Genomic DNA, 22,984 nt, shown 5'->3' on the forward strand with positions numbered 1-22,984 from the left:
TGAGTTCCCTATTTACAGATTATTTGTATTTGTGCAGCACTGCTAGCTAGGTGGCTGTATGTCATTGATATATTAATTTCCAAAAATACCCTCCTTTTTATGGAGAATATCAGAGAAAGCAGTAAAGAGGAAGCTGGAGCGCATTATATGGAGCAGTGAAGAGCTATTGATTTGTCATGATTCTCTTACCATTGTGACTTGACTTCTTGTCTCGTCACACCGATGTGGTAGAATTGGAACAATTGTGGGTGGGATAAGGACTCCTGCAAGGGTATAAATGCGACCATTTTTTGCAACAATATCTGTTTCTTCCATTTCTTCTCCACTCACCAAGACTTGTCCCTATGAAGCAATAAATTATTATTAATAATGAAATTTTCATAGCTTCTCAATTTCTGATAATTTAACTTCAAGAATTTGTAGTCATACTTCTTTTTAATTGGCTATCTATTTTTTATTACACTTGTTTTATGCAAGAAGCATGCATATGTTGCCCATTTTCTTGAATATTGGTCTACAACAGCGGTATCTAAAGTTTTCCTCTTAATCTGCACTGTTAACCTGTGGAACTGGTGACTAGAAGACTGGCCAAAATGAGAAGACTACTGATGACTTCAGGCATTGATTTCAGTGGGCATAAGCATGCTCTGTTCCTCTTTCTGACAAAGGGGGGAAAAAGTAAGAGAGAATCTGGGATCTATCCAAATTCACAGGAGAAAAAAAAAAAGAAAAAGTATTCTTTCTGCATTTACTCATGCAACTGCTCTGCCTTTACAAGAATTTTCATAGATGCATCTCTTCTCCAGAATGTTCATATTTGGCTAAAATATGCAAAGAACAGAAGGGAGTTAACATAACAGATAAGTTTGGTTTCGCAAAAGTACTGACAAATTAACACCTTTAAAAATGTGTTCACTAGGTTCATCAGGGTCAGAGACTATAATATTAAAGCGAATAAAAGAATATCTACATGTGCACTGAGAAGTGTTTAAAATAACCAGAATACGTAACAGAATGATTTAAAATATTTTAAATAGATTTTTTTTTTTTTTTTAAACTAGGCAGAGCATAAATGAGGATCATTCCTAGTCTGGGGCTAATCATAAGAAAAAAGAAACTGCAGGCTGTCCTTATGTACCAGGCATTTGCTCTGCATCCTTTATAATACTAATTTTTAACAGTAGGTGGGAATGGCAAGTTGAAAATTTCTGCCTCATTATAGCAAGAAATTCCTCTGCTAATGTCCCTCCTCCTCCCTTTTTTTATTCCCCCTGCATGCAAACAGTTGCCTAGATCAGAGAGAGCTGTTGACAGGTGAAAGCTGCCTTTGACTTACAGCACTGGTCCTGTTAAAGTAAATGAACTGCTTCGCCATGCTTCTGATGCGCTCTATTGAGATGAGGCTCGCAACCTCTAGCTGAAATGAATATAAATTGATTGAAAGAAATGTAATATCATTATTCTTTTCAAATCCAGATGGGTTTCACAAGAAAGACCACCCTTTTCTTTAGGGTGAGCGAATGACCCTATCAGCTTTTCTTTAGCTACGTGGGCAGCCTCGCATTGACTAACCTGCTTGGGTAACGAAGTTAGAGTGATTGAATTTTGACTCAGCTTGCTGGTTGCTGCCTGTGAAGAGCTTGTTGCCCAAAAGGATATTATTTTTTCTCCTAATTATAGCAACTAGTCTAAGTAAAGTTATCACCTCTCCTAAAAATGGCCGTGTGTGCATTCTTAGACCATTGTGGAAATTGCGGTGCTGATATCCCGTGAAGGGACATGTGGATCTCATGCCTCTGCTCCCTGTGATCCCACTCTGTGCCGGGAGTGACCTCCACCTTGGACACTGTGAGCAGGGCCTTTCGCTAAGGATATAAGAACACCCTTCCTTCCCCGCAGCAGGGTTTGGGGTGGGGATGAACTTCAGTCTCCTCCAGGCTTAGTTGCTGGGAGTATTGCTGGGTTCTGCTCTTTGTTTCCAGTAGAAAAAGGAGGTAAAAAGGGGGCGCTTACTTAGAGGATGACAAAACCACCTCTTTCTGATAAACAGAAGACTAATCTTAGCAGAAGTGGCTCATAGCTTGATTTTAATAGCAACAAGTACTTTTCCTGCTTCTCCTTCCTGCAGCCCTGCCAAGCTGACAGTACCCCCTGACAGTGGTTCTTGCTCCACAGCAGGCTAAGGTAGTGGGTCTCAGGTTCAGGATGACTATGTCTATATTTTTTTCCCCACTTGGGCTAAGTCCCCATCACCAAAAAGTATATTTTAAAGTGGAAATAGTTACTCGCTTGTAACACACGTGTGACCCAACACAGTTTTAATTTGCTATAATTCAAGGACTACCCCATGCCTCCTAGCAGGGTTTTATTTTGATTAGTGACACTGAGGTGAAAGGTTTGTGTTCTTTGTTAGTGACCTTTATGTGACTACTCTTAGTAAAGGCAGAGACGTAGCTGTCCTTTGAAGCCTTGCTGTGCAATGCTGAGTGGAGGCTGTTCTTGGAAAACCTCTGCCTTCAGAGTGGCAAGGGGTTTGAAAATGCTCTTACACTCTGGGTCAGTAAAGGAGCCGTGCTCACCTCAGTGTTGGAAACAATGTGGTATCGGACCAGCTCCAGCAGCTTCCATGAACCCTGCCAAAGCAGAAAAGAGGCTGTTTTAGCCCAAAATGAGTCACACAAACCCAACCTGGCCTGTGAGAGGACATGGGGATGAGAATGGTGTCACCGGCTGGTGCACCAGAAACCTCTGGGTCAGTGGTGGTGCTCAGCTCGAGGCACGCAACCTGCCCTGTGGTGTCTGCTCCCTCTGTCTGTCCCTGCCAAGGGTGACACCTCCCAGGAGAGGGTTTGGGGCTTTGCCATGTGCTGGCAGGGCAAGAGCAGAGAAGTGAGGACCTGGTGTGGGGGATTGGTGTCACTTCATAGGCTAGGGAGATCCCAAATCCCATTCCTCTCTAGGTGTTACCTTGATCTTTAATTGTTAGAGATGGCTTAAGCCTTGATCATAGGAGCTTAGTTTAGATGAACACTAAACTAGATGAACACAGGAAAATGATGTATGCATCTACTATATATCTACATATATATATATACTATCTAAGAAAGATTTGCATTATAGAAAGACTATACCTCTGCAGAAAGCAGGTAATCCAGAGCCTCAGCTTTCATATTACTCAGAGCCTCATTACTTGGAACAAAGACTGTGTAAGGTCTGTTGTCCTGCTGTAAATCCATTCCCAGGCCAGTTTTCTGTTTTGGTATAAAAATAAAAGTGAAATTATACATTAATATTGAAGAACATCTGAAAATAGCTTTATGGAATTGCTTTTCTGGATCCTTACCTCTATCAAAGATGTAAATTGGCTGTATCTTCCATTATCTTGAAGTACTGACATTATGGTTTCCTAAAGTAAGATGAAAGTAAGATCTATTTTAGTTGGGAACATGGAATAAATACCAATTCTTATAAGACACTTTTTGAATTATTGTATGAGTCTCAGTTATTACAGATTGAATACATTTGGGTTTCCTTATTGTTTGGGTGGCTGGTGGTGTCTGGAAATGGCTGAGATGGTAGCGCTCTTGTCCTGGTGCTATACTGGCTTATAGTTAGAGTTTGTCATTGTCCTGAAATACTGTGTAGTCACAGAACGTACAAACTGCGTGTGTATGGGGAAAGTGTTATTATCTCTTCATTCCCAATGCGAAATGGCAGAGAAATAAAATATTTGCAAAACCACCATATAAAGTGAGAGTGAACTTTCAAGGAAGTATGCTAAGCAGGGCACCAAAAAACCCAAAGCATCCAAAATTATCAGTTTTTATAATATCAGCCTTTTGGGGGGAGGGATTGCTGCTTTGAATACAAGTCTTGCCTGACATCTGTCCAGATGTCCCTCGTTTTAGTATGTTGCTCTGGAATTCAGTGAGATGCACTGATCGTGACTGCCAATTTCCCAAGGAACCACTCAAATGCAGTGAGTACAACCAAATCCTCCATAGACCAGCTTAGCAGAAGAGTGAATGTCTGTTTGATGTGGAAACTGCGTCATTACCTTTCACTTTGAATGTTGCTTCTCTGAGTTGACACACAGTGGCTCAGTAGAGTTTGTCTAGCTGCTGTCAGTCATCCTTCTTTGCATTCAATTAATGTGAAACTATTTTAAAAGAAAGTCTGACATTGCATGTGTATAGCTTACGGCTCACCTCTTTGCTGCTTTCAAATGTTGGCTGCACGTTGTCCATGGCTTTGTCAATAATGTGCAAAATCCCATTGGAAGCAATAATATTTCCCTGCAAAAGTTTTCCTTTTCTCCTTCCTCCTTGGAGTCTAATTCTTAATTGATTATCCTGAAAGAAGCCAGGCAATAGATAGTGAGCTCTTTATTGTGGAATGACAATAGAGAGAATATGAGTGTTGAATAAAGTCTAACACCCCCCTTCCATTGCCAACACCTGGACCATTTAAATCTGGGGAGGCTAAAGGTTGCTTCCAATGCTTATCAAGGAAATGGAAAAAATTGCTTTGACATTGGATCAGGACCATGTTATTTTGTTCCAGGACAGCAAAGTTCAGAAGAGAAGCAGGGACAGGCCCTGTGGGGAGAGCAGTGTACCTAAAAGGGCTCTGATGACTGCTAGTAATAGAAGTCTGCCAGGAAATGATTTAAAATATGATTGTACTGAAAGGGTCAACTCCCGTAATCTTAAGGGACTACAATCCATTTCCTTATATTATATGTATATTTAAAACAACAAAATGTTGCTGATTCTGCACTGTACTGAAGCCTGCAGGAAACTAACAGGCCTCAGACAGCAATGGTATTTTCCTGTTACAAATGGAGTGCGTATTCGTTAAAGAAAGAAAATAGATCTCTCTTCTAAGATGCCACTGATCTACTAAAAATCATGAGAAGTACTTGATTTCAGCCTTCACATAGGCTCAAGTCATTAACAGACATTTAATGGACCAAGAGCAATAATTCTATATTATAAAAACTAGTATATCAGCTGTAGAGAACAATTCTTTTAAGCTGTGGGATCAGACTGCCCCGATGTTTTCTGACATCAAATAAGCTGGGCTAGTGATGAACTTCATGTTTTTCATGATAAATTGCCATGTGCATTTTATTTATGTTGAAGAGTTTTATGTGCCGCATCATTCAAAGGGTGCGCAGACTGATGCTCAGTGGGAGGTGGGATCGGCAATGCAGTTGGTGCTTGCTCTGTGTGAGCAGTAGGCACAGGTTTCCAGCATAAGCTCTGGGCTTTTCCCTCCCCATGCCCCCTTTTATTTTACCTACGCTCTCTTAATGCCTCCCCCCAGTCTGTTGGTCGTGCCTGCAGATTTAAGATGACTTAATTTTAGCAAACATTTTTAGAGCGGTCTGTGTTAGTCTGCTATGTCACTCAGTGGTGATGCATCTCTAAAGGTAATTTTTCTTTTCGCTGATTTTAGTGGGAACTTTGATGCTGGTGAGGTTTCAAGTTTCACTTGAACTCCTTGTAATACATGGCCACAGCTGTGGTTTTTCATAATCCAGCAGCTATCTGCAACCTGACGTCTCGCTGCAGAAAGACCTGTCATACTCCGTGTTGAGTGAACAGAGAGTAGTATTCTTGCTGAGGTAGGCTGGAAGGCCACTTACCTTTTCTCCTTTTGATATCTCTCCTGACTTGCCGGTCAAAGTATATATCACATTAGTATTATTCAAGCTACTGGTATTCAACTGACCAGCAATTACATGGAGTTTCACGAAGTACTGTGCTTTCTGTTTATTATTCAGAAGATCCTTTATCTAGAAGAGCAGAGATTTATTTCAATACAGGCTTCATCTAAAAATAATTTCATGGTGAATGCTTTTTTTTCCTCCAGCTGTTACATTCTGAAATGCTATGTTTTCTTCTGAAGTGAGGTGATAGGGTCTGAACCAAATGGAGGCCTCTCTTGGTTTCAGTTCAGGTCAGATTACACCCTTATGTCCCTGCATGAGCTGTAAGTGCCTCCAGAGTTGTCCTGACTTCAGGGGAAGGTACTGGATGCTGACCACTTGCATATCAGGCCACTTTTTTTTTTTTTTTTAAAACTAAAAATACTATTTTTTTTATCACCTTACATAAAAAGTGACCTGTAGGCCTCCCTGCTGAAAATTCAGATCTTCGTTCAGACCCTGTCTCAACCAAGTGAAAAAACCTTGAGCATAGCCATGTAAGACAATCCAAAACTCACTTGAAGCATGACTGCATTCTGCCCTGACTTGCCAAATTATTTTGTTTTTCTTTCAAGTAGCAAAAGACAATCTCTGGCCCCTAGATTTAAATGTATCCAGAAATGAACTAGAGCAAAAAGTTCTTCTGAATTTGTTGCATCAAAACACGTTTAACGCAGATAAGATTTCTGAAGGAGCTAAATCCCCACCAATTTTAAACCCTCTTTGTTGTTTACTTACATTTGTACCTTTGAACCCCTTGTTTGTTGGTACAAGCACGGTAAATGGTCCCAGAGTACTCAGCGGCCATTCATAGACGTTTTCTTATAAGGAGGGAGGGGGGAAAAAAAAAGTTTAAATGTGTATTGAAAAGCTCATTGGAGGAAGGGACTGTGTAATCTGTGCCAGGTATGCAAGGGCAGAATAAGAAAGAACACTATCTGTATTAAATCTGTAATTTAAGATTCTGAAATCCAAGTTGTTGAAAGGTGAGAGGCAGATGGGATGTGAAATCCAGGTGCTGCTGCATATTTGACACAGGATAAGGCAAAACATTCAGAATGCTTCTGGCATCCCGGATTCCGTGGCATGCAGAGCAGGGTGATGGACATGAAAACAGTGTTTCTTTGGAGATGTGTCTTTACAGAAAGATGACCTCCTGCTTTAAATCAATTCAGTCTTCATAGGGTGAGGGATATGCTGCTGATAACCTGCTGGTAGTGCAAATATCAGCAAACACATAGCTGGTAATAAAAACTGATGCACTGAAAGTTAATTAAAGTTAATTTGCTACCCAGATGGCTTTTCTGTTTCCAAGACAGCAGTATGAGACCACTGATTCTGTAGCTGAAGGCATTAAATATTTCTAATATTCAGCTCATTTTCCAGAGGTTTAAAATCAGAACTAAGCCCATCTTTACAGTCGCTACAGGTATGTCATACCAGAGAATATACCTCAAAATTAATAAGCTGTCTTACAAAACAATGTGGACTATTCTGTGTATTCTTAGTTTTTGAAAGACATTAATGTGGAGTGAATGTATTGTAAAATAACCTGTGCGGTTAATGTGTCTTTGTAGCTTCTGGCTAGTAAATCAAATGGCACATATATGTCCAAAACTTAACCAAAGAACATAAAATCTGGATTGTTGTTAACAAATGGTGGCACCCAGCATGTCAGGCACTTTTCAGACACGTAAGGAGAAACACACAGAGAAACTGCAACTGAGCTCTCAGTGCTAAGGCAATGGATTTTGGTCTTCGGTGCTGAACGTGATGGTCACTGCCAGGCTTTGTCCTTGACTGGGTATGGGGGATTCTTATTCCGTTCTGGTCAGAAATTCGGGATCTTTATTTTAATTGCTGGGCTCAGTGAAAAGGACCAAGCAAATTATATTAAACAGGAGGAAATTTTTCATATTTACAAATTTAACTTGAAGATCCAGCTTGCTTCTAGCAGTGTTTGTTCATAGGTCACATTCGTGGCCATGCAACAGAAGATGATAAAGACAGTTACACTGTTCTTTTCATGAGGTGGCTGCAATAACTGTGAAAGGCTGGAAGCTGTGATCCCTGACAGGGTCTCTACCTCACCTCTGCAGACAATTTGGAAACCTGGAGACCCCCCAGTTGTGGCTGAGTTGCTCTGGTGGGGGTCCTGAGGGTAATGGAGACCATGGATGGGATCAGTCTCTTCCCCTTGCCTCTCTCCTCTTTCCCGGTGAAAGCAATGCCACTGCTGATGGCTGGGGACTGGGGAACAGGGACCCAGCTGGGAATCCTGATGTTTTTGGTGGACTTCTGTGTATCGTTCTAGATCAAATCTCACTTATCCAAATCAATGGGGGCAGGGAGGGAGAGGAAGTGGGATGATCCCACTTATCCCACTATGGGGCAAAACCCACTGGTGATACCAAATGATGTGTGAGGGGTTGGGGGAATGTGCTTAGCACTTCTGCTTGGAAATTCTTGCAGATTGCATGGCATGGTGAGCAAAGGCAGCTTGAGGCGGTCAGAGGGAGTCTGCGGTGAGTAGCGTGTGTGCTGTGTCATGCTGTTAGCGGCACCTTCCTGCAGCGGGGAGCACTGGGGGAAGACAGGGCAAGATCAACCCACCCAGCAGGAGCTGACTCTGCTTGCGTGTGGTCACTTACCCATGAGAGATAAGGCAGATGTCAGCTTGCCTTGCCACCGTCCTCCCACTTCGGCGTTCAGGTCCCGGAGGCGCTCCATGATGTTTCCATAGCACACAAACCCGTTCCCCACGGAGCCCCCCTGGCACGTACACCTGTGAAGGGATGGTCATTTTAGCTGTGGGCTGATGCCTTGTGGTGTCAGCGAGGCTCTAGCTAAACCTGCTCCAGGGGTTACTTAATTGCTTCTCTGAAGGCATTTTCAGGAAGCACCAATGCGTTTTAGCACCTTTGCTTCTGTATGCTGTAAAGTACGTCAGTGTGTAGGGCAGCCTGGTGGCTGCTTGCCTGACGCGATGTCCTTCTGTCAGCCGGGCCAGGGGGCAGCCGTGTCTGTCTTGCAGGGCCTCTTTGAATGGGGGCTGCGTGACGCCCCTGGCTGCGGTGCAGCCTCTGGTCCCCAAATGTTGTGGTTGCTGGAGCCCAGAAAGCCACTGAGTCTGCCTGCCTGTGGGCGAGGAGAGGCTACGGCATAAATGTGTGGGGTGCCACCCTTGCGGTGGGGAGGCGGCTGTGTGAAGCCCCCACTTACTACGTGGGACTTGGCAGGATTAGTGGTAGTTATGTATGAAGGGGTGATGGCAGCTCATCAATCCTTGCGATAGCTGTATGGGACTGGTAAGAAAAGGCAGGCAGGGATGTCAGTCCTTTCAACAAAGCAAAGTGGTTGGTTGTTATCCTGCCCTTTAAGTAACGCAACCATTTTGTGCAATGGTACTTGTACCTTAACATCATCTTTTTTTCCTGAAGCTGTTGAAGCATGAAATATCATGCTTTTTCAGATGTATGCTTTATGCTGCTGCTGTCTCTGCACTGGAAATAGCTTCTCATCTGTAACACCCTGGCTGTCCCCTGCGGGACTCTCACTCCAGCCTGTGAGAGGTGTCAGTAATGTACGGTTGACCCAGTCCTACGTACGTCCAAAGCAGGCTCAGGTCGTGGTGCCCATGAGAGTGACAGGCAATGCCTCAAGATGGGCTCAGTGTCCTCACTGCCTTGGGATGGGCTGCATAGCGTGTAGAAGTAGCGTGTTGCAGCCAAGGCAAAATCTAAAGGAAATTTATGGAAGAACAACCCCAAGTGTCGGTCTGACATTTTCTGTCCTATGAGGGAGGGAACACGCCTCGTGAAAATTGAATCTTATGGCCATGCATTGCAGGAGAGGTGGGGAAGAAATTGTTGGTTGTTAAGGTGATTGACACGTGCTTGCCATTAGGTGCTGATGGGTACAAATAGTTGTGAGTCTCAAAGAGCTGCTAGGACTTGCATGTGCCTTGACCTTGTGTCAGCCTGTCTATTCACCAGGAGAGGTGGTTAGTATTTTCTAAAAAATCTGGGCTCTTTAAGCCTGCCTCAATGTGAGGGGCCATCGATGCCTGCTGGTTTTGCCAATCTCAGCTCTTTCTTTTTGTTGCAGTCTTCAGAAAATCAGCCCCTGCTTGGCTGCTCCTGGGAGACTGGCTGGTGGTGTCAGCTCAGTCATTTACTCATCTTCAGTGCTAAAATTAAAGCAGGTGCTTGTCAACACGTAGCATGCACAGAAAGAAACCCTAACTATATTTAGGAGGCTAAATAACTATATGGTATGTGTTGCCGGACGTTGGTTTTTAATAGTGCCTTTCCTAATTAAGTCTCCAGCATGTTCAGTATTCGTATAAGCCCTATCCATAATGATTCATCTCTCCGGATATTTTTTCTAAAGGCATTATTAGAGAAGGAACATTACTCCACACAAGCAAAAGTTGTTCTTTATATAACTAATGACCTAATCGTTTGCATGTGCTGGTTGTTACAAACACACATCTGCCACTCACACCCCACAGTAGTATCAACCTGATGCCAAATCATCTCCTGTTTCCCACGTATGGTCTCTACTGTAGCTGTTTCTCTGGTGATAGGAATATTTGAAAATCCCCACAGTCCCTGCAGTGTGGGGGGCTGCATATAGACACAGAGGGGTGCTGGGATTTTGGCCAAGAGGCTCAAACTTTGACTTCTTCTGGTCCTGGGTAAAAACAGCAGTTTAAAAGCATCTTAAATTTTTAGGATGTGATTCTGATGGTGAACCCTCTTCTTTTTAAGGGGATCTCTTGGGCAGAGGGTATGACTGTGGAGCCTGGATGAAAGGTTTAGGGCTGGGAGAGAGGAGCAGCTCCTCCTTGGGAGCTGACCCCTTTCTTCTGATGTGGTAAATATTGCTGTATTGATGTACATAGCCCCCTTCACTTCTGAGCAGAGAAGAAAAAACCTGAGGCTTCAAAGGAGCCGAGGAATAGTTTAGTAGAAAAAAGAAACTACCCTTGAAATATTGCACAAATCAGATCAAGGTTTCAAAATAAACCTCTCCTCTCTTTTTCAGCAAATAGCCATAAAGAAGCAGGTGGTTAAACATAGTAATTTTTTTGCCTATCATTTCCAGGGGCACAGTGAACTGCAGAAATACCTATGTAGTTTGAAATTTCTTTTCTGAGGACAATATTGCTTATAACTGAGTGGGCGTCCAGTAACACGCTTTGGATTTGACTGCCAAAGGAAAGCATTTAGCAATTACAGATTAGCACCTATGGCATGGAATTGAACCCTTCAACCTGTCTGTCCTCTCACCCCTTCTGATGGAGTAATTTACTCTGTGTGGCCGGGCTCGGGAAGGACCAGCTGGGTGACTAACTAGATTAGTTTTGTTTTAGCTTTGTCTGGAGGATCTGGTTTGCAACTCATACTGCACATGGCTTTATTGGTTTTACTTTGAATGCACTGTGTACTGTACGGGCTGAGCGTTTCTAAAGAGGAACAGCTTTACAACAAACCCTGCCAGACTATTTAAACTTAGTTGTCTGATGTTTTCATGATATGCTGCATGGACAGTATAGGCAGGACTGGAAAAGATGGGAATTGTCACTACTTCAGCTTACCCAGGAGTGGAAAAAGAATTGATCTCTCTAGAAAAGGGGAGCCCAGCTTTCTGTCTCCATTTTACCTGAAACTTGTACAATAGAGTTTTGGTTTATGAAGCTACTAATTTCTACATTGAAGACACAGTCAGAGTAAAAATAAGAGTGAGGTTAAAAGAGAAAATAATTGAGTTTAGCTGAGGGAAAGCTAGTTCTGCTCAGAAACCAGAGCGGTTGTGGTCTAATATGCAGTGTAATTCTGCACCAGTTGAAGCTTTGTAGCTTCTGGGCAAGGCTGAACATAATTACTGTGCTGAAGCAACGCCATGGAAAGTGTCAGCAGTCACTCAGGAAAGATCTTTATAGGAACAGAAAACAGAGACAATCTTGATTTTCCAGGAGGTTGTTATGTTCACAAACTAAATGTTTGTCTTTTCTACATCTTTGTCTGTATAAGAGATTTATTCCTGTACAAATAATTTGATTCTGGAGAAAGTAGAAGTGACTCTATATGGGGGAAGCTAACAGCACAACTGCGTCTTTAATAAAAACAAAACCGAAAACAAAAGAAAGGAAGCAATGCAGGTTTGTGGCCTCTGTTACAGCTTTGTGTTTTAGAAGAATTAAAAAAACCCACCAAAACAAGCCCTCCCAAATACATTTAAAATTTGGGATGCAGCCAAAATACAGTGTCTGTCACTTATCAGAAACAATTTACTGTGCCCACATTTACCAATCAATGTTTTTCTTTGCAAAGTTCCTCTTTCATAAATGGATTTTCCTTAGTTGTAAACTATTCAGTATAGTTTCAATTTTTTTCCAGATAGATAGTTTTAGTTTGATTGGAATCCCACTCCTTTCTTCTGTATTTGTTTCTGCCATTAAAGGTCACTGAATGAATGATGTGCAAAGCATTTGGATTGCTTGTTTCCCCCCCCAGTCATAAATTTTCAATTTTCCCCATTCTGAAATTCTGAAAACTTCCTCAGCTGTTGAAAATTGAGTTGCAACAGTGAAACAGTGACAAATTAGGAAAGAAAGGTCCTGATTTACGTGATGTGGAATTTTATTTTAATTTTCAACTCATGTTGTCCATTACAGTAGGATACTATACTAAGTATAGTATAAGTATGTACTAAGTGCAGTTTGAGTAGTATAGTATGCTCTAGAAATGAACTAGGGGATATTCTAGATAAACTTGTTTGAAATGCACAAGAGCTTACACAAAAGTGATGTTGATATTACGCTGTAAGAGACAGCTGCATGATGAAGCAAGAACTGGCAGTAAGAATACTCTCCCGAGTGAACGCTTTCTGTCTATATAGATCTGTATGATAAATAATTTGTTCCCAACTTACAACTAATGGCCTGTCTTGTCTTTCACATTCAAACTCTCAGCTCCTGAAAACTAATGTTTCAGGGACACCTCTTTAAACCCAGTACTAGCCACCACTGGGCTATAGAAACATGTAATCCAAATTGTTTGGTTTAAGATAGCTTTGTTAAGTTTAGTGTTAAAACTGACTTTCCTCCTAACATCTGTAGCAAATTTCTGTACAGGAAAACAAACTCTGCCAGAGGTTTTGCAGTTTCCCACGTGCTTGTCTCGAGGCTTTGAGGAATCCGCTGAGGTTGGTGTTGCTTTCACAGCATGGGGGTCAGATTCCCTACTATTAGTATACTAAAAAAATCCAGGGCTCCAGCCCTGTCCCATGATAATTAATGCTGATTAATTTTTAGCATGCTGCTTGGCATGTTTCTGGCCCACACCAAGTAGCATTTTCTCACCCAGTGCCCAGGCACAGCTGAAGGGATAGCGTGTGCCAGGGACCCCTGCCAAGAGGCAGTTACTCTGTTTTGGAAGAAGAGGAGACTTTAGCTGTGAGCCAGACCATGCTGCTTGCCCTGAGGAACAGAAAAGGGTCTTGGTCCTTTTTATTTACTAGTGTAGAAATGACCTCTGAGTGCTATAAAAATAAAACTTAGTGGGTATTAGCAATTGGACTGATGAAATCAAACACTATACTAATTGGTTGACGCTAACCCCATTAAATCTTGTAATTTGTCCTTGATAAAGAAATGATTAATAATAACTTCAGGAGGTGTTCATCCACCGGATTTGTTTTAGCAGCCTGTTTACTAGGGGGAGGAGGGAGAAACTGGGTGAAAGCTTTAATAAGCAAAAAGACTCACGTAAGCTGTCCTGGTGCAACCATTGAGCATTTAGCTTTTTTATGGCAGGTGTTGTTTGTTTCACAGATGTCCATCATGCTGCATCCTTTCCCAGGTACGAAGTTTGTGTAATGCTGCTTGCATTCACAATGGGACTATCAGAAGGATGGGAGAGGGGAGAGAAAAATTAGACATGCACAAATTGTGAATTTCAGCATACTTTCTGGAACTAGGGTCTAAAGACAGTGAGCTTCCAAAGCCTTAGTTAATCACCTGGTGAGTTCAGATGCAAATATAAAGCTTATCCGTATTTATACAACTCCCTTCTAGGTTTCTATCCACTCCAAAAAACTACTGACTCTCAGATAAATTTCCTTCAGATAAAGCCGTTTAGATTCACTTCCGTGACCAGAGAACATTTAAAATCAGTGAGGGTAGGTCAGATTTTTTACCTCTGTTCCCACAGCCCTCTGCCTCCCAAAACGAGTGCCAATGCATATTATGAATGAGCGAGGCATATCAGCACTTATATGAACGTGAACTGTAGGACAACCTTGGATGACTGACTCCCTTTTCGGCTCTTCAGGGTGTCCAGGCAAAGCAGGCATGGTCTTCTGAAGTTTCGCTTTCTCGGTAGCAGGAGTTTTACACATGGAAACCTGAGCCAGTTCCCGACAGCAGCCTTTATATGGTGCCTCTCATTGGTAGTCCTCAAAGACCCAGATTACTTCTTTCCTAAATACATTCACTGTAGGCATTTATCTGTGGTACCTGTGTAAGGCGCCTACTGGTCCTACAAGCCCCCTGTGGTCAGAGAGAGAAAATTGAACTGGGAGAAGCTTCATTTCAGTGCCTTCATTTTGGGGAGGGCAAATCTGAGCCAAAATATTCTAGGAAAAAGAACACTATTGCCATTCCCATTTTCAGAGGGGAAAGCACCACATAGATGCATAGAGAGGCAGGTAAAGGGGCTCGCTCCTTATGCCAAAGCTGGGAGTAGAGCTTGGCCTTCCTGAGGCCTGCTCCTGTACCCTCATGGCTGCTTTTCAGAGAGAAAGCATTATTCCTTCCTAGGTAGTTGACATAGGAAACGTCTGGGGCACCCGTTCAACACTAACCTTTCCTGGACCATCATATATGCAAATGGTGGACTGTGCAGGGCAATTCCCATATGTTGCTTGGCAGGGGTCTATGGGTAAGCAGACTTGACCATCCCCTCTGTAACCTTCTCGACAGGTACATTTGTGCCGATTTGGTCCGAGGTAAATGCAGTCGGCATTAGGATCGCAGACCTCTTTGGAGCATGGGTTGATAGCTTGTGAAAAAATAAGTGAAGTAAATGAATTATTGTTCTGAAATTGAAGATGAGGATTTGCCAGAGCACCTCCATACCAAACAAAGCCTGGGTAGACTAAACTTCTCATAACAGCCAAGTCTGAAGTATCGTGGCGGCATAAAGACAGAAGGGAGGAATGTGTTTATACTAACATAGCAACTGACTTTGCTTTTGAACAGAAATGATCTCTTAACTTGGCAAATTGAGTTATAAACAGATTAAAACACGTAATGTGCTCAATAAAATATCACAACTATTTCCCTGTTCTCTGGTGGATTTTAACCAGAGAAGGTCAGGTAGGTGATACGAGGTCTGTACAAGCTTTAAGCGCCTGTTAGATCAGTTGGAAAGTATTTCTCAATATAATAGGCCTTCGCTGTTTTCTTTCCGGTAATTAAACAATATAATGTCATCTGTTCAGCTATATGGAAAACTGGCCAGCAAGTGCTTTAGTCAAGTCTTCCACACTGCTGTAATTTCAGGACTGGACTGGAAGGTCACTAGTTATTTCCATGAGCCCTTTTTTTCAAGGCAATGGCATTGTTTGTCCTTGTTCATAGTCCAGCAGTGCTTGGAGAACATCTTCTCACACCTTTGTGTCCAGCTTAGGATATGGTCAAGCACACACTGTACCTAGAAGGTGGCAGGCCTTGGACTCACCTAAAAGGTGGTGCTGCTCACTGTCTTCCCCTCTCCTCCTCCCTTTCTTCCCCCTCAGCTGGGACTGAGAGAGTTGGCAAAGCTCAGCTTCACTCTTTCAAGTCTTCTCTTCTGTTCCAGTGTGAAATCATGCATGTGCACGCATATTCACATGCTCAAATCGACCATAAACAATGCCACCTCCAAACAGAGTCTGGGGCAGCCACTGCTATCCTCACTTACGTACTTAGCTGTGCTGGAGCTGCTTGTCCTCTGCTTCCCAGCCAGTCAAATGTAAAAGACGCTGGCTTAAGCCACAGATGACCCCAGTATCTAAAGGCACTGGGACAGAGGAGCAACATCCACACAGACTGCATGAATACAAAACCCAAGAGAGGTAGGGGTACTAGCATCCTTCTTCTCTGCTGGTTGCTGCAATTTCTTTGTCTCTCGCTTGTCTATGCTGCCTACTAGAAGAATGTCATATTCCCTGAGGAGTGACTTTCTGATGTCTTGCTCTTGGATGGTGTTCAAGCCTATTCAGAGAGGATGACACCATAGTTAGGACCAAGAGGATTGAATGTTAATAATCCCAGGCAGGATAAGAAGTATTGTATTTGTGGCCTGATCCAAGCCAACATTTACTAAAATAGTGCTTCCAGCATCAGATACAACCATTTTCTTCATTGCAATTGGTTTAGAAGGAAGAGCTGGTGATGTAAGACATAATGTAAGTAGAGGAAAGAAAATCTGGACTCTTGTAATATAGTTAAATTTGAGTATTCAATGGCAAGTTGAGGAGTCTATAAAGACAACTTTAAGGTAGACTTTTAGCTCTAGCTGAGACACTATTAGCTTTGTTTCATGAAAAATAGGAAAGCTAAAATGAGCTTTACTTGGCTGTAGAGTTTATGCTTAGTGATGAAGCTGAGCCGCCACATGATGGATATTCAATAAATATAAGACCTTGGTTGCTGTTGTTGATTTTTATGGAAGCAAAGAGTGAGGTTGAGCTTTAGCAAGTAGAGGGACGTGACAGGAATGGATTTGTAAGCACTGATGACCCAGTATCCACATTATGTATTTCAAGGGGGTTTACTAGCTTTAGTCTGGTTGCATGGACTGAAGCTTGTTAGCAATTGGACTGATGTGCTTCTGAAGCGCGTTCTAGGGTTTAGTTTCATCCTGAAGGAATCTAGTTTGTGCACATGAGACTGCTTTGGGATATGAACCCAAGAACAATTAGATGGTGAGATTTGGTTCAAAAGCACACTCAATATCTGAACTATAATACCAATGATGTCATATATAAAGAACTCGGTGGACATGAAAATTACTCACGTTCACATTGTGTACCGTCCCCATGGTAGTTGGGCAGACACGAGCATTGCAGTTGTCTTCCATCCTCGCTTGAGGCAGTGCATCTGGAGTTTGCAGGGCACCGCAAGGCCTCGCATTCAGCTATCGCTGAGGGACAGAGTGCGACAGGTTAAGCTGTGTCTGCACACTGTGCCAGGAGGCATTGCGTTCTGCAGTATACTAGTTCAAAGTACGCCTGATCTAGGGACTGTTGATCCTATTGCTGACATAATTTTTGTGGCGATTGAAGTGATGATGGTTATGGGATCTCACACACAGGGTTTGAGGTTCAGTGTATGCTTGGTTGCTCTAGAGTGACTAACCTGAGACTAATTTTACGTTCGTCCTTGCCAATTCTAACTGTATCAGAGCTGTTGAATATATCTTATGTAGAAAACAATCCACTTACGCTGATCACAGCTGAGCCCTTTGTATCCAGACAAGCAAGCGCATCTTCCATCCCCTGTAATTCCACTGTTGCATACTCCATGAACGCAGTCGCAAACTGTATGGAGAGATGGATTGGCTTTACCGAATAATAATGGTGTTCAGAAAGACATCGTTAGCAGTACCCATAGCAAATAGTGTCCTGGCCAACAACTTTGGCCAAACCAAGCTTTGACCTGAGTTCCTGAATTTATAGGCTGCCATTAATGAGAAGATCAATACTCATAGTTGCATACATCAGTAAATAACATACTGATATTTGCAGGCTGTTGATAGCCTGGGGCCTGAAAATCTTCAGGACACACACTATAAACACCAAACTGACTAGTTGCTAATACCATAAAACTTGTAAAATTGGACATACAGTCTTAAGCCAAAATTGAATATAATGTGTAACAGACACCATTTTTATAACTGTTAACAAATTGCTTATTTTTGCTTCAATTCTCTTTGCCTCTCTCAAACACCTCCAGAAGAGATGAGTTTTGCGACTTTTTTTTCCCCCTAAACAGAATTTATTTAGTTAAATGGATAATTAATCACTGTGTAGGTCTCAGGCTTTTTTTCGGTCCTGTTCCTATATTCTGTCATTTCTGCTTATAAACCTTGTGACAATATATGCACAAGATGCCGTATTCAGAGTCCAGGCAACTATGAGACCCTTTTATAAGTGGTTTTTGAAACCTTAAGTATACTTAAAAAGCTTTATAGCTATAACTGTTTCAATTATGGTAATGATGCTTTTTAAAAAGGCCTTTTACAGTTACACTTGGAAAAGTCTCTAAGATGTGCAGAGTTGTAATTGTGACCTTATGTTTAAGCTGCAGTGGTGTAGCGTATCCTCTTCCCTTCACAAACGTATCCTGTGTTCACGCAAATCACCTACACTAATTAATTAGTAACATTCTACCTATGTTAGTAGTCCTAATATAAAAACTAGAAATGTCTAAGGTATTGCTGAAAAGCAGCGAGTCACAAACGCAGTGTTCATAGGTGCTTAGAAAACTTGGAGGAGCTCAAATATCTGAAAGCTGAAGTGTAAAATGTTGCTTAAATTAACATGCAGTTGAGTCCTCTGGTAGCTTCTTGGAAAATAATTACATTTACGAAATTGTATTCATTCAAGTACCCTATTTGCATGAAAATGTTGGCTCAGTTACATTTCTGTGTATCAACACTGGCATCCAGTGGACAGCTGGTGGAAAAAGGGCCTTTGGGTCAGCAGTGGTGTAGGATTACTGTAGAAAGGCCAACACAGATCATTTAAAGTGAGGTCGTTTGTGACTCTTTTTAGGAGTAACTTTATGTAGAACTTGAGGGAATAAGAAGAGTTTTACTTAGAGATAAACAACTATTACCACTCAAGAAAGAGACGTTTCTTAATTTTTTTTTTTCAGGTGGTTTTCTGATGTGTCTGCTTAATGCTCGGCAGGGGTCAGGAAGGTAAATAAAATACTAGAAATCATTAAGAAACAGGCAAAACTGGAGACTATTATACAAATATATACACTTGTGATACATATACATTTTAAATAGTGCACATAGCTCTGATCCCTCCCTCAATGTCCCGCTTCTCCTAATAGAAGTATGGCCAACCAATGGAATGATCTACCAGCCAAACCCCAAAACTAAACCAAATTAATCCTTTTTCACACTTTTGACTAAATTATGGAGCTCCGTGGCACAGACTATTATGGAGAGCAAAAGCGGAATTGGACTCAGAGGTAAGGTGGGTAATTTATGGAGGATGGATCCAGCAGGAGCCTTAAAACACTACAGTTTGAATGCAGTCTCTGGCTGCTTGTACTCTTTCCCTAGATATCAACTATTGGCCTCCAATATGGGATGCTAGGCTAGAAGGACTTTTGGCCTGATTCAAAATGGCATTTTTTGACTCAGAGATTCTGATTTCAACACCACATGAGTACTTCATGCCTTAATACAGATGCTCCAGTTTGTAGATGTATTTAAAAAACATACCAAAACACTGTAAGCCGCTATAAATTATGCATTTGATATGTTCCCACCCAATATTTTAAGTACCATAACAACCTCCTGTATTTAGATCAAACAAATGCAAATCCATAATTTAGGGTGAAAAGTGGGTAACATGATAACGGGCTAACAGGGAGGCATACCTGCAGGAACACGCCAATGATTCTAATCCCTAATTTATCTGACTGTTGGCTATAACAAAGATATTCAAGATAAGATTAAGATATTTTTGTAGCGATTAAGATATTTTTGTAGCGCTACACTGAGAGTGTTGTCTGTACAGTCCTGAGCTGAATCCGGCCCCACTGTGAATGAGGAATTGAGCAGCTGCCTATTTTCTTTCCCTGTTGTGTTCCCTGAAGCAGACAGCAGCTCTTGATGGGAAACCCTTAGACCCCCTACCCATTTCACTGGGATTTCGTGGTGTCTGAATACAGCTTTCGCTCACCTTCTTTTCCCCACTTCAATAAAGAAAGCTCAAACTTACCTGATGTGCAGTGAGGACCAAATAAATTATCTTCAGCACATTTTTCACAGGCTGTCCCACCAAAGCCTTTCTGTGAATTACAGAATGGAAATCAAAACTTAAGTTTCTCATCTATCTCTATACAGATAGATACATGCTTAGCAGCCTGAAAACAGCATCTTTAGCTGCCAAAAGAAAATAATGTGAACGGTTCATTCAGCAAATCAGAGATGACTACTGCAATCTAGAAAACATTGTCTTTTGAATGATTTTTTTCCTCTCTCTTTTTTAATTTTAAATTTTTAGCTCTTACACTTCAAATCAAATCAGATGTTCTGAATATCAAGTTAAAAATAAAGAACAGTAATCAAGCTTAATGCCCAAATCATTCTTACAATTGTTAGGTTGTATTTTCTGACTGCTTCTCACTCTGCCTCTTTTTTACGTGTCCCCAGATGTTCTTCTGATGTAATGGAAAGATTAACCAGTAGAGGGGGAAGGTAGAATAGATTCATTTGAGTTGTTTTTTAAAAAAAATCTTTTTGGCTGAAGTTATTAAGCACTGCACATTGCATTCTCAGCAAAGAAACATTATATTGAGAGTATTAGTCCCAAGTATAAGTCCTTTCTAATTAGGGTAAAAAGTCATAAGTAATAGCATACTCTTAAAACCAGAGGAACTCAAACCACCTGCTTCAGGAAGACAAGATGGAAGAGCTCTTTAATAATATCACCCAAACATGCTCAAGTCTGTAGAAATAAGTGTGAAGATTAGTGCAAACCAAGCAAAAAAATGAACTCCAAGCAGATCATCTCTGCTATTTCTGAAATACTTTCCTTTAATGTATTTATATCACATAATATACATTCTTTCTTAGCAGAGCTTATATACTACTGTTATTTTTTTTCATTTAAAAGAAGGGATATACCTGACAGGTGCACGTTCCATCCCCATTTATACCCTGGGAGCAGTGTCCTCTCCTGTTGCATGGTGACGCAGCTCCTCCCGGACAGGCTAGAAATGACAACGTTAAAGCCATCAGTCAGCTCGCTCAGACCCTTATGCTCCCCTTGCATATTAGAGGTGACGACCTCAGAGGCCGCAGGGTTTTGGGCCAGACAGGGACCTCGAGTGACTGCTGCTATGTTGCAGCTGCCTGAATCTCTTCACTAGAATCTCAGCTTCAGTAGAGACCGTCACCCTCTCTAGTATGGGAACTTAAGCTAGTGACTGTAATCAATAGATTGTACAAAAAATAGTTTTCTTATTCTAAAGTACCATATTGATTTTGCCCCTGCTGATCCACCTCTTCTGTCTGCAGCCACTCTAAACTGTTAACTTTTTTGATACAAGTGGAGCTTGCCTGACTGCTTCTTCTGTTTGTTAATACAACTCTGATTGAAAATTTGCTGTCAGAATTATATTTGATGCTAAATTAGAGTTTAAATAAGTCTTTTTCTTTTCCCCACAAATTGCCTCTGCTTTATGTGGAAAGTTTTTCATTTTCCCTGCTGCCTCCCATAAGACTGTGATATTTGATTCAAATGATCTTGGAAATTGAAATTTGGGTATCTCATAACCCACTTCTGTCCAATGGGCTGTTGTCACTAGTAAAACTTGTGTGCCAATGATGTGCTATGGTCTTCAGATCCTCTGGTGCTAAAACCATGATTACAGGCAGTGGTACACCAGGTGAGACAGAGTCTGACCAAAAACCCCAGCCAGCAGGAGAGGCTAAGAAACAGTAACTGCATTTCCAAATCAAAATAGTTTAATTTTTCACTGAAATTTTTCAATATTCACATTTTTACTGAAAGGTTGCCTATAGGAAATGCATATTTTTAGTCAGATTGTTCTGTCATTTTTTTTTCCCCTGTAGGGATATCCTTACTTTTTACAGTTGTGCAGCCCCTCCATGGAAATGATTTATTAACTCCCTTCCATAAGCCCTTTCTTCCCCTAATTGGAATTCCCATTAGGAACCATAATCCTGATGCAGGTGGTATTCAAATGCAGCAAACTCGAACTGTCCTCACAGGTTCTCTGCTGTACCTTACTGGTAGATTTATTGCTTATAAAGAGCCTCAGTTTGTTGTGTGTGTGGTGAGATGGGCAGCACTGGGTTTATGCTCCCACCGAGTAACTTAATCCTGTTTTAGAGTGTTTAAGTGATACAGAAGTTTTCATGAAAATGAATTTGATTTGGGCAGAGTGATGAGCAAATAAGTGGATGTGTACATGTATACACCTAATTTTAGTGAAGGCTTTGGCTTTATATCAATTTGTCAATATTTCTCAATTTATTCCTTAATGATGAGTCTGTGAGGTCTGTTGGATCTGAGTAAGCTTCTTGTGAAAAAACCAAGAAATTTAAGGATGAAAATTTTAGTGCAGTTTATTTCATACATGCTGGAATAAAAAGATTTATTAAGAATTGAGATGAAATAACCAGAAATGAGGTAAAGTAATAATTACATATACTTTAATCTTTAAAGTGGCTTTTAGTGAGTTTTGTTTTCTGGCTACCATGTGATAGCTAAATCTCATCTTTAGGACTGACACAGGTGCAAACCGTTTAATATTTGCTCTGAATGGAAACAATTTTAACTGCACTGATGCTTTTATTGAATGTGCAAAGATAGAGAATTCACGAGAAAACTCAGTTTATGGTATAAATTCTAGGAAAGCATACTTTAAAATTGCTGACAAAACAGTTTTTTTGCAGTTGATATTCATTACACTTCCCCTTGTCTTCACTACCTCTTGTCTCTTGTTTTGATACCACCACCAAGGGACAAGCTTTATCAGAAGTTTAGCAAATTACCATATCGTTGTATGAGTTTGGTCAGGCAGATAAAGCGCTTCCCCCGGCTGGCGGGGCCGCAGGAGGCGGTGCTGGGACACTGGAGTGATGCTGGCACAGTCACCTGCCACCAGCCCGGTACCGGGGAGGAGCGAGACCTTCACTTCTGCTGAGGACGTTCTTCGAAAAGTAGTAAGAAAGAGATGTTTCTGCTTAGCTCTTACAGCTGTCAGAGACCGAAGGCCTATTCTTTATATGTAGGCCAAAAGAGCTTAAATCTGTCAGCTTTTTTGCCTCATAGAGTTTAAATCAGCACTTCCCAAGTGTTTTCAAATGCAGCCTCTTCTTGGATTACCCCTGCAGGCTGAAGCAGTGGGTAGAACTTGTAAAGATGATGTATTTTGGACGTATAATTTGATAGAGTTAGGTTTATTATCTTTCCTCTTGGCTTTTTTATTTCCTTTTCACTTTT

At 41.5% G+C, this 22,984-nt stretch overlaps 1 protein-coding gene across 1 annotated transcript in view; it reads right to left on the reverse strand.

Annotated features, from left to right (window-relative positions):
• STAB2 (stabilin 2) overlaps window positions 1-22,984 on the reverse strand; it is an 84,136-nt gene that overhangs the window by 55,345 nt on the left and 5,807 nt on the right. Inside the window, exons 4-18 of the mRNA XM_076339581.1 lie at window positions 20,638-20,723; window positions 19,730-19,799; window positions 17,210-17,305; window positions 16,783-16,908; window positions 14,585-14,781; window positions 13,488-13,621; window positions 8,365-8,498; window positions 6,452-6,534; window positions 5,651-5,800; window positions 4,209-4,352; window positions 3,344-3,406; window positions 3,132-3,251; window positions 2,580-2,633; window positions 1,337-1,417; window positions 190-342 (exon numbers count right to left, since the gene is read on the reverse strand). Coding sequence (XP_076195696.1) covers window positions 190-342; window positions 1,337-1,417; window positions 2,580-2,633; window positions 3,132-3,251; window positions 3,344-3,406; window positions 4,209-4,352; window positions 5,651-5,800; window positions 6,452-6,534; window positions 8,365-8,498; window positions 13,488-13,621; window positions 14,585-14,781; window positions 16,783-16,908; window positions 17,210-17,305; window positions 19,730-19,799; window positions 20,638-20,723 — 1,691 coding nt within the window. The remainder of the gene's footprint in view (window positions 1-189; window positions 343-1,336; window positions 1,418-2,579; window positions 2,634-3,131; window positions 3,252-3,343; window positions 3,407-4,208; window positions 4,353-5,650; window positions 5,801-6,451; window positions 6,535-8,364; window positions 8,499-13,487; window positions 13,622-14,584; window positions 14,782-16,782; window positions 16,909-17,209; window positions 17,306-19,729; window positions 19,800-20,637; window positions 20,724-22,984) is intronic.

The sequence above is a fragment of the Aptenodytes patagonicus genome, chromosome 1 (assembly GCF_965638725.1).
Source record: "Aptenodytes patagonicus chromosome 1, bAptPat1.pri.cur, whole genome shotgun sequence".
NCBI lineage: Eukaryota > Metazoa > Chordata > Aves > Sphenisciformes > Spheniscidae > Aptenodytes > Aptenodytes patagonicus.